This window comes from Sceloporus undulatus, chromosome 4, assembly GCF_019175285.1.
Source record: "Sceloporus undulatus isolate JIND9_A2432 ecotype Alabama chromosome 4, SceUnd_v1.1, whole genome shotgun sequence".
In the NCBI taxonomy this organism is placed as follows: domain Eukaryota; kingdom Metazoa; phylum Chordata; class Lepidosauria; order Squamata; family Phrynosomatidae; genus Sceloporus; species Sceloporus undulatus.
The window spans coordinates 45209115-45227446 of record NC_056525.1 but is presented as its reverse complement, the minus strand read 5'-3'; the positions used below and the strand labels follow the sequence as shown (position 1 = coordinate 45227446).

The 18332-nt window shown below is 38.5% G+C and overlaps 1 protein-coding gene across 1 annotated transcript; it reads left to right on the top strand.

The window, feature by feature from the left end:
* The first annotated feature begins 1771 nt into the window (after nt 1-1771).
* Nucleotides 1772-17022, top strand: LOC121929565 (cryptochrome-1-like). The gene is made up of 11 exons (XM_042465245.1): nt 1772-1890; nt 4106-4538; nt 5618-5734; nt 7419-7569; nt 8663-8803; nt 10502-10672; nt 11167-11307; nt 12084-12235; nt 13195-13292; nt 13916-14026; nt 16361-17022. The coding sequence occupies exons 2-11, from the start codon at nt 4126-4128 to the stop codon at nt 16456-16458; spliced, it is 1593 nt and encodes a 530-aa protein (XP_042321179.1). The 5' UTR covers nt 1772-1890; nt 4106-4125; the 3' UTR covers nt 16459-17022.
* The last annotated feature ends 1310 nt before the right edge of the window (nt 17023-18332 follow it).

Genomic DNA, 18332 nt, shown 5'->3' with positions numbered 1-18332 from the left:
AAATAAACAGCATAAATTTTTATTTATTTTTTTACAATTGCAATTATCCTTTCTTCATATACAGAAAAAACAGTCATCATATTAGAGAATCATAGCAGTAGTTGCAAAGCAATCTGGTTTAGAATACCAGTTATCTGCAAATAGATGTTGGATCCTGAGTTGAAAACCTAAAAGATCCTACTGTGCCATAGAAAAGGGACCAGAGAATGGAGGAGATGGCACCAGTGTCACTAGCAACAGGAAACCCAAGTCCTCCTGATGTTTTGGACTAAACCAATAATCCAATAATCATGACCAATAATCAAACATATTGAGAGCTAGCATCTAAAACTTTCAGACTACCTCTGCAGCCCCCTGGAGCAGATTTTAAGGGAGATACTGTTGGTATATACATTTGAGTGGGAAAAAAGAAGACTGCAGAGGGAGGGAGGTTGAGCAAAAATCACATCTTCCCTTTACCCTGCTCATTGGAGCATCCTGTGAACAGACATCTGCTGAGGGGGCATTTCTTCCCAGAGAACATTAGTTAGGATCCAAACCATATTTTGTACAGAAGCCACCAAAACTAATGAGTAAAGAAGAGGTCTGCCTTCATGTATTTGGAATATATAGTTGCTGGCTATTACCATTTCCTTATACACTATATGAAATCTTTATCAAAGTACACAAACTATTACTGATCAAAAATGAGAACAGAGCAATCAGATCAGTGCAGAAGACTACAACTAGAAATATAACGTTAGTCATAAGCTTCTGTAAGTGCCTGACAGTAAGATGGTTTCCCTAGCTATCAAGTCTCTTCCTCTTCCATTGGCTCAAAGGCCTCCCAAATTTGAACCGTAAGACACAGTTTGATCATTTTAACTGGCTGTTTAACAAGAGAGGCTCTCAGATTTGGGAGAAGTATTAAGAAATGTGTAGGATGCCAGGAGGTGTTCATTTCTGGGCCTCTTGCTTTGTTTCTGATGGACCAAAAAAGAAACAAGGGATCCTATTGTCTGTCTTCATGATGTTGTCTTCCTGTGTTCCTCTTTGATTTGTACAAAGTCAGCATTTTTAGTATTGAACTGAGCTGGGAAGCATAACTTTTTTGGACTATTACTCCCAGAATCTCCCAGCCAATGCACTGCAGATTCCAAGAACTCACCCTCCCCCTTAAAAAGTGTTTTTTCCAGGCAACGAAGTTCTTCATTTTGAGAGCTGTAGCACTTTGGGGAAATTTCTCAAGGGTTGTTAAAAAAACAACCCAACATCTTAATATCCAGGTGTTTGTAAAATATGCAGATGTGGATTTTCAGCCTCAAGAGGGAGCCAGGGGCAAAAAACCCAATCTGGCCAAGAAAACACCATCTTAGTTCACCTCAGCAGTGATTCCCAAACTTTAGTTCTCCACAAAGTTTCAGACTTCATCTCCCAGAATTCTTGGCTGTTGGCTTCTGGATGGGGGCTTCTGGGAGCTGAAGTCCAAAAGACACCAAAGTTTGGGAATCACTGCCTTAGAGAAACTCCTTGAAGGCACACACCAACAACAACAACAACCTTCACTTTCCAAGGGCTAAGGGGATGCTCCCTCCCCAAGTAAAACCAGAGTAACGCGCTAGGCGTTACTTCTTAGCAAACCAGGCGTTAGGGAAAGCCTCAAGACGGCGGCCATTTGCTCCTTCCTCACGCAATTCCTTTAAGGGAATTTTTGGACTTCAGCTCCCAGGATCCCTTACTATTGGCCAACATGGCCGAGGCTTCTGGGAGCTGAAGTCCAAAAGGCACAGTACCCAAGATGCCTTGCTGCCTATTAATGGTGGGCAGAGAGGCTGAGCAAGAACAAGAAGGCGGCACCGGAAGTAAGAGGCCTAGGTGCCCAGCTTGGCCGGAAGTTCCAGAAACAATCAGGTAACCCGAGATGGCTATTATTCTTTCTCTCTCAATCCCTCCCAGGAGAGCGAAAGTGAAATCGTCCGGAGCTTCCGAACGTCCTTTTCTTGCCCCCTGAGGCTGGGCAGAATGGTTCATCCCTGGTCGCCTCAGGACAGGAGGCGGCCAGGCGAGGGTTTCCCCTCCGCTCCCCGACCTGGCTCCCCTTTGGGCGAGAAAATGGCCTCTTCGGGAGCCATGTCGGGGAGCGGGGGGGGGACCGCAAATAACAAAAACACCATGTTTTTGCCTGAGAGAACGCCTCTCTAGGAGTCTCTAGGTCCTCCAGTGCAACTCTGTGGTCGATGTCTGACAGACACTAACCATAGAGTTGCGCTGGAGGAGCTACAAATGCCTAGTGGAGTGTCCTCTCTAGGAATCTAGGGATTCTTTCAGTGCAATTCTTTTAGTTGAAGTTGACCATAGAGTTGTGCTGGAGGACCTAGATATTCTGAGAGAGAACATATTGATCAAATCCGTGAATAATCAAAGCTGCAAATATGGAGGGATGAGTGTACTTCTATTGATGCAGCCTCAGAGGGGGCTGAGAGAGTGTGTCTTGCCCAGCGTCACCCACATGGCCACCAGAGTCACCATTACACACCACACCTTGCTCCCTTTGAGGAAACGGGTTTCTGTTGGGGCACTTGAGTGTTGTCAAACCAGATTGTTTGCTCTGGTGTCACAACACATGATCGTTCCCAGAATTCCATAGCACAGAGCCGTGGCTGTTAAAGTGTTGTCAAGCCGGCTTGTTTGCTCTGGTGCCACAACAAACTATAATTTCCAGAATTCTGTAGCACTGAACCATAGCAGTTAAAGTGGTGTCAAACCGGAATGTTTCTGCAGTGTGGATGCAGCCAAGGAGATTCCCTTCGGAGAGTGACATTAACGTCCACTTAGATCCACTTAGATTGCATCCACACTGCAGGAGTAATCCAGTTTGAAACCACTTTAACTGCTGTGGAATTCTGGGAATTGTAGTGTGTTGTGGCACTAGAGCTCTCTCTTACAGAAGGCTAAATGTCTCAGAAAACTACAGTTCCCAGAATTCCATAGCACTGAGTCATGCTAGTTATGTGGTGCCAACTTTGAGTCTATATTGGGAGAAGGACGGGATATAAGTAAATAAAATAATAACAATAACCAGCTTATTTCTGCAGTGTGAATGCAGTTCCACATCTTAGGTACAGTACAAGCATTGTGTCATATGTACACACTATTAATATTTTTGTACTTTATATAAAACTTTCATTTAAAAAAAATCTGTAACACCCCCCCCCCCCAGAACCAAGAATAAAAATGAAAAATGAAATGAAAAAAAGGGGGAAATATTTTATATTTCCTCTATGATATGGAAAGAGGGAAGTCACATATTTCCCGCACAGAAAACTGCCTGAATATCAGTGATGGAAGTGGCTTGCATTTAAAGAGAGATTAACTTATGCTCAATGTAATCTTGTAATCTTCCCATCCCTAATTCAGAGCTGGCAGGCTAACATTTCACCACTGGTGTGACTCTGGAGATCAGTTCGATTCCTTCTCAACCATATAAACCCACTGGGTTACCTTGAGCAAGTCACACTCTGTCAGCCTCAGGATGGCAATGGCAAACCCCCTCTGAAGAAACTTGCCAAGAAAACCCTATGATAGGATTACCATAAATAAAAAAATGACTTGGAGGCACACAACAACAACAACCAGAGTTGGCCACATCTTGAAGAGTAAAATTTGAAAATCTTTGGAGAAAAAAAGCCTAAGGATGGAAGGGCAGTCTGGAGTGTTATAAAGAGAGAAGACAGGCAAAGAGCTGGTCACGCACTTCCTCATCTCTGTGCTGTTTCTCTGCTTCCAGTTGTCTCCTCAGGAAATATTGGAATAAATAGCATAAAAGGCACCAGATCCCATATGATCATGGAAGCAAAGCAGGATCAGCCCTGGTTTGTACTTGGAGGGAAGACTGCCAAGGAATCCCAGGCCCTGTAGGCTATATTTCAGAGAAAGGAACTGGCAAAACCACCTTCCTTGCCTAAGTAAAACCTTTGATATTTGTACTTTCTGTCCAGCACCGGCCTGTTGATTTTCTCATCCATGTTTACTGTTCTTCTCTTAGCCTTCCACAGTTCTATTAAGTTTTCCATTTTCCTTCCCAAATTAATATAATATGTAAATTTTTGCTACATTTTTCTTCCAGGTTTCAAATAAATACCCAATATGTCTCATCAGACTATTCATCTTTTCCGGAAGGGTCTCCGGCTACATGACAACCCCACTCTACTAGCTGCATTGAAGTCTTCTGCAATTGTATATCCAGTCTACATACTGGACAGAAAGTTTTTGACATCTGCAGTGAAAATGGGAGCTATCCGTTGGCATTTCCTTTTGCAATCTCTGCAAGATCTGCAGGCAAACCTAAAGAAATTGAATTCTTGTTTATGGATTATTCAAGGAGAGTATGAAGTTGTATTGCGGGAGCATGTTAAAAAGTGGAATATTACGCAAGTGACATTAGATGATGAGATTGAACCATTTTTCAGGGAGATGGAGAGGACTATTCAAGCTATCGGGAAAGAAATGGGATTTGAAGTATTATCAATGGTGGGACACACATTGTATGATGTCAAACGGTATGGAACTGGCCTAGGGGAACAAAGGCTATCTCCTGAGGGCCTGTGTTAGTTTTATAACAAATGTGTAACACCTTGTATTTTGAAAGTATTTGCAGTCAAAGTAAAAATACCTCCATGATTATTTGAAAGGCTGGCATAAAAGTATTTTGCATAAATGGCTAGATATGGGATTCCTGACCAGTTAGGGCCCTGTATTCAAGCAGTCAGTAGAAATGTCTTTTAAAACCATGTTGGCACAATTAGGAGGTCCAACATAGCAGGAAGCAACCAGTGTTTACTTACGGTGCATTAAACTGATATGCAATATTTCAATGCCAGAACAGTTTTAGGTACTATACTGTACTGATACAGAAATCATTATTAGAGCTAAGTCTGTCTGTAATACAGGCTAAACTGCATTGACAGTGTACACTCTTGAGAAACATAAATGTGCAGTGAGGCAGCAGAATCATGCTTTTCTGCTCTGTGCATCGATTCCATGTGTTTGCAATGAAGAACATGCAGTTCAGGCACTATTGTGTCTTACTTGCATACAATCAGCCTTCCATATCCACGGATTCAACTAAACCTTGATTTTGCCATTTTATATTAGAAACACCATTTTACTACACCATTGTATACTTATAATGGGACTTGAACATCCACAGATTTTGGTATCCATGAGAGGTCCTGGAACCAAACTCCAGTGGGTTGCTGTACATCCAATAATGTACAACTGTTAATATCTTGAAGAAATTCTGGGTATATATTATAGCAAATGTAGACAAGGAAGATTATGCAGTCTTGGACTTTTGCGGCACTATGTATTGTTACTGCTAAATTTGCTAAATGTTTATTTAGCTTTTATTTTCTAAACTTCTAGCAAGTAGAAAAATGTATGAAACATTTTGAAAATGATTGAATCTGTCAAAATTCTAGAGCCTGTATGATGCTTTATAAATATATGGATGTTGATAACTTGCTTACAACTCATGCAGTTGAATACTACTCATATCACCAAATTTGTTTTGTGGCTAATTTAATTACTATGCTGTGAGCAGGTTACATTCATAGTGTAATTGTCTTTTGATATATAGGATTGTGGAACTAAATAGAGGAACACCTCCATTGACATACAAGAGGTTTCTCCAGATACTCTCTAAACTTGGAGATCCAGAGATGCCTGTGGAGGATTTTACAACTGAAAATTCACAGTAAGGCATGATTGCACTGCTATAAGAAGAAATCCATCTTCTCTCATGGAATAATTTGCTCACTATACAATGATTTATTACATAACATAGTCTTAAATCTAATTACTGGTCTTAAATAGAGTAGACCCATTGAAGTGAAGAGATTTGTACAAGTGTTAATTTACCATTTAGCAACTAATTTAAAAATTCTAATTTAATTGGGTTCAGCAGTTTTTAATGCATACTTCAGTATTTCATCTCTGAACTCTGCTTAACAGAGAAAATAGTGTTGCTTTTTACAAGATAGTAATGTTCTTATTTCATGAAGCATAAGTAGAATTACTTCTGGTTCTCCCCTGCCCCAAATTATTTTTTTCACGTTATTCTAGTTCTTAAGAATAGGAACTGTTTTGAATGGTTGCATTTGAAAAACAACATAGGAAATATTATGAGAATCCTGGGTGGGGATTAGGAAAAATAGTAATTTGACATTTTCCTCTTGCAACGAGATACTTAAATAGGAAATGGAAATAAAAGGAGAAGACACAGGTGAAGTGATTATGATTGTTAATGTTGCACTGTACTAGCATGTTACGAAAGAGTTTACATTGTTTTGTATGATTTGTGTAGTGGCAGCTATTGCATGTATGACTGCAAAGACACACAAAAATATAACTTGAGGCAAAGCCTGAATTACAAATACAACTTTTAAAAAACAGCTTAAGTATCAAGGCTTTCCACAAGTATCCTGGGAACTGTATATTATGGTAATAATTTATAGTGCAATTTTATGCATGTTGTTGTGTGCCTACAAGTCATTTCCAGCTTATGGCGACCCTCAGGCAAACCTAGTAGTTCACCTGAAGGGCACCATAACTGGTCATGCTCTAGTAAGAAGTACATATTGTTTATTTGCACACCCACAAGAGTACTATATTGTGCAGTTTTTGCCAGTTAAATAATTTAAGTTTATAATGTGGATATGCTCCATGTGTAATTGAGACAAAAATATTTTAAGGAATTAGGCATGGTGCAAGAACTAGAACAATAACAGTAAGAACTATGACCTTGATTATGTATGAGCTCATGTTCCTTATGACCCCTAGTTTAAATATGCACACTCTACCCTGGATTAGCAAATATCTTCTTATCTTAGCTCATCTGAGGATGCAAATTTGATGACTTCTGGTGGTCCCTGCTACCTAGGAATGACTATTGTTATGTTGTGTTAAGTAACACAAACATAGGAAAGTAGAAAAAGCAGTTACTACAGTCTGTCATATTTTTTCTATTTGTACTAGCTAAATGACATGTGTTGTCCCAGTGGTAATACAGTGGGGACTTGCTATCCGCAGGCTTGCCATCCATGGATTTAAGAATTTGCGGATGGCAATCCCTGTTGTCCTCAATGGCAGCATGTGAATGCGGCCACACTAGTGGCTGTGCGCATATTGTGCTGCCATTGCGGCAATGGGACTTGAGGTCCAATGTTTCTTCGTATCCTCAAGGGGTGGGTTCAGAACAGAAACCCCACGGATACAAAGATCCTACTGTAAAAAAAAATTTTTTTCCTGGTGGAGCTACATGATCTGTGATGAAAAATCAGTCTTGATCTTAGTTAACAAGCTGAATGGAACAGGGCTTTTTTTTTTTTACTTCTTAAAGCAAGTTTCACTTTGTGAAAAGTCTTTTTCTACCTTCTAAGAAAACTCAGCCCTCTCCCTGAAGTAGAACTGGATGAATGTTACAGAGTTCCTCTCCCAGAGGAGTTGGGAATTTCTAAAGAGTACCTGTCACCTTGGAGAGGTGGGGAAACAGTTGGGCTACAGCGACTTGAAGAGCACATGAAAAACCAGGTCAGTCTTCTTTTTCATATGTGTCTCTTAGTCTTGGCATTAGCAAGTAGGAAAATAATCTTTCTGATATTCTTTGCATAAGAAGCCTAAATGCAATCAAAGCTCTTTCTTTTCCTGTTTTAATGGATCTATATGTGAAGACATCTAAAAGATGCCTCAAATGTTCTTATTTTATTTCTGCAAATCGATCTTCAGAATTTAGTTTTAGCGAAAGTGGGGTTTTTTTCCAGTTGCAGCTGGAGCATATTACCTAAACTTAATCTTTGTTTGGAAAATTATGCACATGTGCAGAGAGGAGGTTATAAGGTGGAATCCCTTCACCAGTGGCACTGCCATAGTGCTTTGATTCAGTGATCTTTTGTGAATAAAAAATACCACCACAGAAGAGAAACAATAGTGGGGGATGAGCAAAAACACACCTGACCACATAAAATGTGTACATTGTGCTGCTATTGTATGTTATGCTCAAGCTGAATGTACATCCAATGTCTATAGAGAAGAAGAAGTGGTCACTAGTTGTGTGGCTGTATGTGTTACCTTTAGAACAAGTCACATTTACATAAAGTTTATTAGCATAGGGCTATTTTACTATTCATTTATTATCGTTCTTATTTTTATCCCACCTTTTCCCCAAGATTAGGACTCAAGGCAACACTGCCATAGATTTCATTTACTCTTAGACCATAAGCATGACATATGGGTATTTGTGTGTGCATGTTCCTTGAGGTCACCTGTCAACTTATGGCAAACTCATGAATTTCATAGGCTATTCTTACTCAGTGTTAGTTTTCCAGTTTCTTCCTTTGAAATATAGCCTTGAATTCATTGCCAGTTTCTCATCCAAGTACTAACCAAGTCTGACCCTGTTTCCAAGATCAGATGGGACCTGGGGTCTTTGGAGGTATTTAGGCCAGCTCTGAAAGATATATAGCCTACTTTTTATTTCCAATGATATCCATATTAACTTTCATCAAATATTAGAAAATGAATTATGGGATCTACGATCTGCTACTAGTGTACAACTAAGAAATACAATCTCAGCAGAGAGATTGTATCAATAAAGCTTCTTATGATTCTTTAATTTTCTTTTAAGGGGTGGATAGCAAAATTTGCTAAACCAAGAACTATCCCAAATTCTCTGCTTCCAAGTACTACAGGCTTGAGTCCCTATTTCAGCTTGGGTTGTTTATCAGTTCGGATGTTTTTTTATTGGCTGTCAAAAATTTATGCTCAGGTAAGATTGCACATTATTTTTATTTATTTATTTTAAACATGGTTACTTTATTGTTTGGTTAAAATAGGCTTCAAACGTAACTTACAAAAAGTAGAAATTGGACATTTCCTGCACTTCAGCTTACAATTTAGAAATCACAACACATAAATAAAAGGGATAGGAAAGGGAGAAGAAGGGGAAAAAATCAAACTCACACAATAGTTTTTGATTGGAGCTAATTCTTATAATGACCAACTAGAGTGGAATCAGTTCAGAGAGAGGAGGCAAACATTGGCGGTCTCTGAGCAGAGCCAGTAAGGTGATTCTGCATCTCTGCCTTCCTTTTGCTTCATCCTGATGGAATGATTGCTACCAGGTTACAATCTGATCAACTTGAGCCTGTGAGACAGAGGACACATTTTCTGAGATCAGTCTTAGGGCCAGAATAAGCTCATGTGGTCTCAAGCAGTTCCAGACTGCTTAGTGTTAATCTTAAAACTGAGTCCAGAAACAGATGGATATCTGATGTAATGTTGATGTGATCCACAAGTATTCTAGTGGCTAGATTTTGTGCCAAATGGTTTCCAGACTGTATTTAAAGATGGCTGTAGCCCAGGGTTGAGCAATGTGGACCTCATGCAGCCCCAGGTCTGCTTTTGTACCTCCCTCCCCCAGTGCCTCCCTGAGGTTAAAAGAATGATCTAAAATGCCTTCTAGGGGGCTGTAGATATTTTCACCATGTTCCCAGAAGAGGTCTTTTTTGAAACAGGAAATTACTTACAATCACCCCTTGCTGTTTTAAAAAAAAGTCCTCTCTGGGGTCTGAAATGGATCAAGAATCCCCCAAAACATGGTGGAAATGCCACATGTCCCCTAGAAGTCATTTGGTAGCAAATCATTCTTTGATTTATTTATTTTTTGTGGGTACAAGTACACTGGGAGGAGTACAGCCCTCCAGGTCTCAAGGGGGCTAATGTAGCCCTCTAATCTTCCACACTTGCTCATTGCTGCTCTCGACTGAGAACTTGGCAGTATTTTAATGTTAGTGTAGCTAGGCTGTTTTCTCTTGATAGCATCACAGCTAACTCAGCCACTGATGCTTGCTTCCATTTCTTGCTTCTATAATGCTGCATCTAGGAATACACCCAAACATTTATCTGATTCTGCAAGGGAAGTGTAAAACTATGCAAGACTGATTGTAGGCCTCCTACAATTAAAATCAGCAGTCTTCCCAGTCAACTATAAACTCTCTCTATATATGTATCTATAGAATACTATAGCTCTATCCTGTGGAATCCTGGGATTTGTAGTTTTACAAGGTCTTAAGCTTTCTCTGCCAAAGAGTGCTGGTGCCTCACAAAACTATAAATCCCAAGATTCTGTAGGATGGAGCCACTGCAGTCAAACTGGGACCAAACTGCATTATTTCTACATGGTAGATGCATTCTCTCCCTCCCTCCCTATATGAGGTGTATTGTTTGGTAAAAAAAAATGTTTTGCTGTGTAATTCATCTGCATATCTCATTCATGAGGTTTTTACTTATTTACCCATCTGTCAGTTGTGTAAGTTTATATTGAAGCATGTCAAGCTGTGGTTCAAGCTTCATGATAGGCTTAGAAACAGGGCTTAAATTCAGCCCCTTTGTTAAGCATTACATGTTCTTAACCTAATAATCATTCCCATGTGCATGTTTTCATGGACTTTTATCTGTATTACAGTCAAAGAACCATTCTTTGCCACCAGTATCTCTTCAAGGTCAGCTGCTTTGGAGAGAATTTTTTTATACTGTAGCATCAACAACACCAAACTTTACAAAAATGGCTGGGAATCCCATCTGCCTTCAGATAGAATGGTACCAAGATGCAGAGAAACTCCACAAATGGAAAATGGTAAGACATGGATAGCACAGAGGTATAGTATTTGTCTCAGAACACTAATAGCTGTTTTGTACGGAATTTAACAATAAATAAAGCAGTAATTTGTAAAATGTTGTTTTATTATATCATCCATCTGATAGTTGTCTTAGATTGTGTCCAGGAGATACAGAAAATTCTTTATTGGGAAGTGGCTAAGTCATTTTAAATAAACGTTGAAGTGAACTATACAAATTAATAAAAGTGGTTTGGTTTTTCGTTTTGTTTTTTAAAGACCAAAATGGGTCAGTAACAGAAAATGTTTTATTTCCATATAGAACTTTCTGATGTTTACTAGAATGTTTAAGAACTTTAGCATTCTGTGTTGTAATTCTGGATGAGCAATTTATCAGTCTTTTGATAAAAAGAAAGTTGTGGCTTTTCTTTCAATGAAGAGGACATACTGAAGGAAAGAGAGAAAAAAGACTTAAGCTGAATTTGTAAAAACTGATATCATTTGCTTTTCTTAGGCACAGACAGGCTTTCCATGGATTGATGCCATTATGACCCAACTCCGTCAGGAAGGCTGGATACATCATCTTGCTCGTCATGCTGTGGCATGCTTCCTGACACGTGGAGACCTCTGGATCAGTTGGGAGGAAGGCATGAAGGTTTGCAATAATCCTTCTTCCTGGAATGGCATTTGAAGATTCCTGTAAAAAGAAAACTTTCTAGAAAGTTTGAAAGCAGTCCCAGTGTTTTTATATTACTTCCCACCCAGAAAATTGTGTGTGTGTGTGGGGGGGGGGATACCTAACATTGTTTTGGAAAGAAGAACCAGCAAAAAAATTGAGGTGAAATGTTTAATAAAATTTATTACAGAAACTACCATAAATCTCACTAAAATGCTAAACATTTGCCACTTAAACATAAGCAATATAAGAGTGTTGTCAGATCAAGCAAAGGCATTCTGTGCCACATTAGCCACAGAGGCCCACAAATGGGTGTACTGCCACAGAACTGCTGAACCCAGACTTAACCATGACATTAGATTAATATGATATCTTTAGTATATTTGTTATATGTAATCTGACATGAAGTCCTCTTATGGGTGTCACCCAGTGCATTCTACACCCCCTGCATTTCCATATTGACTCCACTGGTGTTATGAGAAGCAAAAGTCAAAACAAAAAACCTTTTGCCTGCCCACTCTTTCCACATCATGCCTAATATTATACAGAGTCAACTAGGTGCTGGTTCATATGATTGAATATGCCTTTAAAGAAATACAACACCTCCATGCAACTCCCCCCCCCCAAAAAAAAATCTGATAGTGTCATGGACAAGGGTCCTGCTCAGCTCTTCTTTCTTATTTGTGCAACGATTTAATATATATGAAGACATTCATATGTATCAGGTTTAATTTTATTCCTCTCATTATTGCAAGGTATTTGAAGAGCTGCTTCTTGATGCAGATTATAGCATTAATGCAGGGAACTGGATGTGGCTATCAGCCAGTGCTTTCTTCCACCAGTATTCACGCATTTTCTGTCCTGTTCGTTTTGGCAAGCGCACAGATCCAGAAGGCCAGTATATTCGGTAAGTCCCTATGGTTGAATGATTCCATTAATTCAGTGTCTGTCAGACTAAGGACTTAAGCCACCACCTTATCCAGCTCCCATAATGGCTAATCCACCATATACCAGCAAATCCACAAGGAGGACAAGAATGCAGTAATGATCTACTATTGTTGTGTTCCATCAGTTAGTGTTCAGTGGCATGCCACTTCTAAACATGGAACTGTCTGCAGTACTAATTGATAAACAGTACTGTTCCCCATGAAGTAGCCTAATCCTCTCCATTAACATATATATTCCGAAAATGAGCCAAAAATATAAACTGGCCAGACATCATTTCTGGTTACATCAGGTATACTGATGCAGCACCCGCAATGGAAAATGGGTCTTGCCCCCTTCACAATTACAGCCGTGTTAGAGCAAACAGTGGCGGGATACAAACCGCCGCTTTGCGGCGCTTCCCTGCCGCCGCCGTTTGCTCCGCACGGGAGCCGCAGCAGCCAAACCACGCGACTCCCGCGCGGAGCAAAAAAGAAGCTCCATTTCGGAGCTTCCTCTTGCGGGCACTGATGACGTCGCGAAGCGCCGGCAGCGCATTCGCGACGTCATAGGCGCCGCGACACGTCTGGACGCTATGCGTCCAGTACGTAAAGATGGCGGCGCCCATGTAGAAGGGGCACCGCCATCTTGTACGTATAGGATACGTACTAGGGTTAGGGGGGTGCGGAAGCACCGGCCCTTCCTAACCCTAGTACGTATCCTATACGTACTATATGGTGGTTTGTATCCCGCCAGTGTTAAGTCAAAGTGTGCACTTTGTTTGTATTTGAATGTATCATCTATTAGTTTTGGATTTGACTTCTTTATGTCTAGATTTGGCTTAAAGGTGTGGAGTCTACTATGCATAATGATGACCTATGCAGATCATGTCTAATTTGTCTTCCATTTATCTGTTGGATGTATACTAATTACATTTTTCAGAAAATACCTCCCAGTGCTGAAAAATTTTCCTTCCAAATACATTTATGAACCTTGGACAGCACCAGAAGAAGAACAGATAGAGGCTGGCTGCATTATAGGTAATACTCAAAATAGAAGGCAACACCTACTCAGTCATGATGTCCTTGTGTTTATTTTATCTCTCCCAGTGACATCAGGGAGAAGTAGCATAGTTCTTGACTATTGGTGGCTGTTACAGCAGTATGAACAGACATTCCAATTGCCCTGGCAAGAGAATGCCCTCTCACTACCTCATTTCCAATGACTATATTGTTAGAGCTGAAGATCAGTGTACAAGCAGTGAGATGGTACCAGCCATTTGTTGCCCAATTAACAGTCCTCTGCCTTAGACAGCCACACTGGAGAGTCTGCTTCCCTAGTATCAGAGCCTGCTGCTTACATTCCTTCCAGGGCTTACCTTCTTTCCATTAACTGATGACTTCAATAGTCTTTTACAGCCTGTACCTTAATGTGCAAATTGCATTTATATGGTATATGGGACCAGCAAATGATTTTTATTTGAATGTTTTCTGTATGTTGAGCTACCTCTGCTGCCTAGTAAAGTACTTTGCCTTACTAATATTTAGCCATGAAAACAAGAATTTTCTACTAACTGCATTTCTGTAAAAATTAGACTGAGTAGTCACTGTTTTTTTAATTAAAAAAAACCCTTGATGTCATTTTTTACTCTGTTTTGTGTTAGGTAAAGATTATCCTTTTCCTATGGTAAACCACAAAGAAGTCAGTGTTCATAACCTGCAGCTGATGAAACAAGTCAGAGAAGAACAGTACAAAACAGCTCAACTCACAAGAGGTGTGTCCACTGACAAAGATTGTCTTAGTATAATAGGAATTGTGGGTTTCTCAGAAACCATTGGTAGTACTTTATATATAAAGTAACAACATAGTCATCCACTCTTTTGAACCTTTTAACCAGAGCTGCATATACTTATTATTTTGCAACAAAAATTAGACTCTGCACCAAAGTAATCCAAATTCAGTATCAAGAGAGGATAAATTCTTCGTATTTTGTATATTTTGAATGATTTTTCTATTGTCTGGGAAAGGGAGTTCTTAAGGACATTGTCGTCTTTGAACATCCTCAAATCTTACATAGTCCTAATTGTTGTTTCTGAGATTTCACCAAAGGATTAGACACTGAGAAGTGTACAACAGAGTACATATTTTTGTAAGTATTTAGGCTTTTTTTGAATGCTGTTTTTGGTACCCAGTTGGTTTATAATCAGCATTAGAAAAGACTGAAATGAGGACTGACATAGATTAGGAGCTGATAAATTGATACTAGGGAGAGGAGACCAAATGGCAATGAATTCCAAATGATTCAAGAGATATTTTGCCACAGAAGTAGGAAGAAATAATAGATTTTTATCCACCAGGTTCAGAGAAGATTCATGTAGGGAAAATAAATCAGTTCATATCTTTTACTGAAATGTAGAATGTGCCTGTTATTGTCTGAGTTTTGTTTTTCAAGGTGGAAAATGCTTAGACAATGGAACAGTATGAGGAATTAATTTTCCTAGAACCTATCATTATTAATTGTTATGTATCTCTAGAAATGTTAAGGTGTGGATCCCACAACTAAATCTGCCAACCCAGAGAAACTTGAGGCTTTTATTTTTCAAATAAAATAAAACAATATTTCCTCATTAAATATAAACAAATTTCTAAATACAGGGAGCTTTTAAAACTAGATTGTGGTGTAAGATGTATAGGTGGGATGAGGAAAAGTCTGCAATTGAAAGGGGAAGAGATTATAATACACTGCTCCCTCGGGTTACGAAATTAATTCGTTCCGCGGCCGCTTTCGTAACCCGAAAAGCCTTCGTAAGCCGAAATGCCATAGGCGCTAATGGGGAAAAGCCGCGATTCCGTGCGAAAAAGCCGAAAAAAGCACCAAAATTTTTTTCGTAACCCGAAAAACATTCGTAACCCGGAACAATTATTTCCTATGGGATTTTTTCGTATCCCGGAAATTTCGTAACCTGGGTATTTCGTATCCCGAGGTACCACTGTATCCTATTAGGCATATCCAAGCCCTTGGATATGATTAAAGTGAGTAAATCCCCACCAATGTATTTAAATGGACATAAATCAGACATTAGGAATGGGAATACACAAAAACCAGTGGCAGAACATTTTAATCTTCCTGGGCATTCCATCTCTGACTCAGAACAGTGGTCATTGAACAAACTCCCTCCTTCCTTAGGGGTCTTTAAATAGAGGCTGGATGGCCATCTGTCAGGGAAGCTTTGATTAAGATTTCCTGCATGGCAGGGGGTTGGACTGGATGGCCTTGCGGTCTCTTCCAGTTCTATGATTCTAACAAAAGAACTACAAAGATAGATTGGAAAGAACTGAAATTCATCCACAAACTACAGTCCCTCAGCAGTGGATTGAACAAAGACAATGGTTTCCTGACACACTACACACACTTCAACACTATCTGACTCCATCCTCATGGGGATTGCCCTACATTCATCTATTCCTCTCACCACAAACAAGTCTCATTGCAAAACTAGATCTGCCAGTTCATCTCCATGCACAAAGACTAGTTTCCTATGTCTTTGTGCACTAATGACCATTGTTGAAACAACCTGCAACTTCATTTCCATACACAAAGGATTTGTAATTTGAATTGATTCCTCATATACCAATGGCATATATATATGTCTGTGCATGGTTTCCACTCCACCAAATGCATCTGAGGAAGTAGACTGAAGTCTACAAAAGTTCATGCTGCTAATTTCTTTCTTTCAGTTAATCTCAAAGTGCTACAAGATGTCTCTACATACTGGTTTTACAGACTAAGAGGGCTCTATCTTTGATTTGTAGTTACCTTTCCAGCACATGTTAACTACGCAGATGCATTCATTTGTATAAGACTTTTAGTATTGTATCTCTGACCAATCACACAACAATACTGAGGACCTTTTCAGCTCTTCCTGTGATTCTACTATGGTATTTTGTGTGGTGTCTTTTTAGATGGTAAGCCTGAGGGCAGGGAACCGTCTAATTAAAAAGACTGTATGTACAGCGCTGTGTAAATTTACAGTGCTTTATAAATAAAGGATAATAATAATAATAATAATAATAATAATAACAATAATAATATTTTCCTCCTTTCTAGATGATGTTGATGATCCAATGGAAATGAGGCTGAAACGAGAACTTTCAGAAGAGAACACTCAAAAAGGAAAACATACCAGAAAAAGTGAAGAAGTATAGACTAATCCATTCTGTTTATGTTTACTTGGTAGTAAGTCTCACTTCATGCAGTGGGAAAGATGCATCTAGGGAGAAGTGATTTTTTATTATGCAGCTTATAGACACTCCTTTAGATTTATCAGAATGGAAAGTGATGATGTGTTGAATGCAGCATTTAATTATTGCTCACATTATGCACTTTACCCTTTTTCTGTTCTTGAATTTTCTCTGCAAAAAAAAAGTGTTTTCCTTAAAACATCTATTTTTGAAATGATTCATGGGATAACTTGACTTGCAGATGAAATATGTCATTTATAGCCTTCTCTGCTGTGGCATCTTAGTTGTAGAATGTCCTGCCCTTGAAGGCCTGATTGGCATGAGCACTGGTTTCATTCTGGTACCTAGTTAAAACATGGTTTTTTTTATCACAGGTCTAGAGATCTTTCCCAAATATGTATAGTTAAATGGTTTTAAATTATTTTAATTTTAAGTTGTTTAAATTATTTTTTAAGTTTTAGGTTATTTAAAATGTTAAAATTACTCCTTACTATTTTAAATTGTTTTATTTGTACACTGCCCTGAGATTTTGTGAAATAGGGTGAGATATAAATATTTTAATAAACAAAATTTATAGTAAATATTCTGTATTTATGTTCTGCTTCTTTGACATGGGCTTGCTGTTTACAGCATCTCATTCTGATCTGTGTTCAGTCAAAAGTAACATATAATTTTACTCATATATTTTGTTTTATCAGACTGGATTAAACTAAAGAACAAAAAAATGCTTATGCATGGTATAAAAAACGTGTTCACAAAGATTTCACCCACCATTTTGTCCACAAAACATTGTTGAAAACATGGGAAGAGACCAAAAACCTATTTTACAGAGAAATACCAGGATGGGTCTCCCCGGAGGAAGCCTTCTTTGGAAGAAGCAGCAAATGAAATGATTGGCTGAGATACAAAGATTTCATTAAGAAAAATATTCAGAACCAATGAGAACAAAAACCAATACAAGAAATAGAAAATGTAGATATTAAACAGCATTGGTTCCTGTTAAAACAGCTACAAGATGGGTTCAAAAGAGATCTAAAGGAGGAAGACTTCACAATCAAACAAAATGAACTGGACAAAATATTAGAAGAAAGCAAAGAAAAAACAAGTTGAAGACTCTACAAACTGTTATTAGAAAGAAAACTGAAACAAGATGCCATAAAACACTTTATGATCCCTGTGGGCGCAAGATATAGGGAAACCTCTGGAATTGCAAAGCTGGCATTTAGCAAGATTAATAACTTCATGAATGTCAAAGCATTTGTGAAAATTACCTTAAAAAAGCATATCACTGGCACCTAATGCCAGAAAAATACCAAAAACACATAAAAAGAGTAATTTTAACTGCTCAAAATGTGAAACCGCAAAAGGATCTTGGATCCATGTATGGTGACATTGTTCAAAAATGAGCAAATTTTGAAAAAAAACATCCATTTATACATATGTAAGATCTTAAAAATAAACTTCAAATTAATTCAAGAAGCGTATCTGTTAAATATGACAGACAAAATATCTGACTTTCAAGCAAGAAAGAAATGGAAGCAAATCTTATACATGATATCAATAGCAACTTGCTACTGCAAAAAAGTGGAAACAAAAAGAGACCAAACATTGACAAATGGCTAATAGGTTTATAAGATGTCATTGAACTAGACAAATTAACACAAACATTCTTTATATATATATATATATATATATATATATATATAAATTTTTTTTATTAAATTTGATCAAAAAACAAACAAACAAATAAACACATATCTATATATAATAATTCTAACTTCAAAGAAAAAAAGAGAAACAACAACAAAAAAATCCAAAAAACATTCATCCCTCCACCC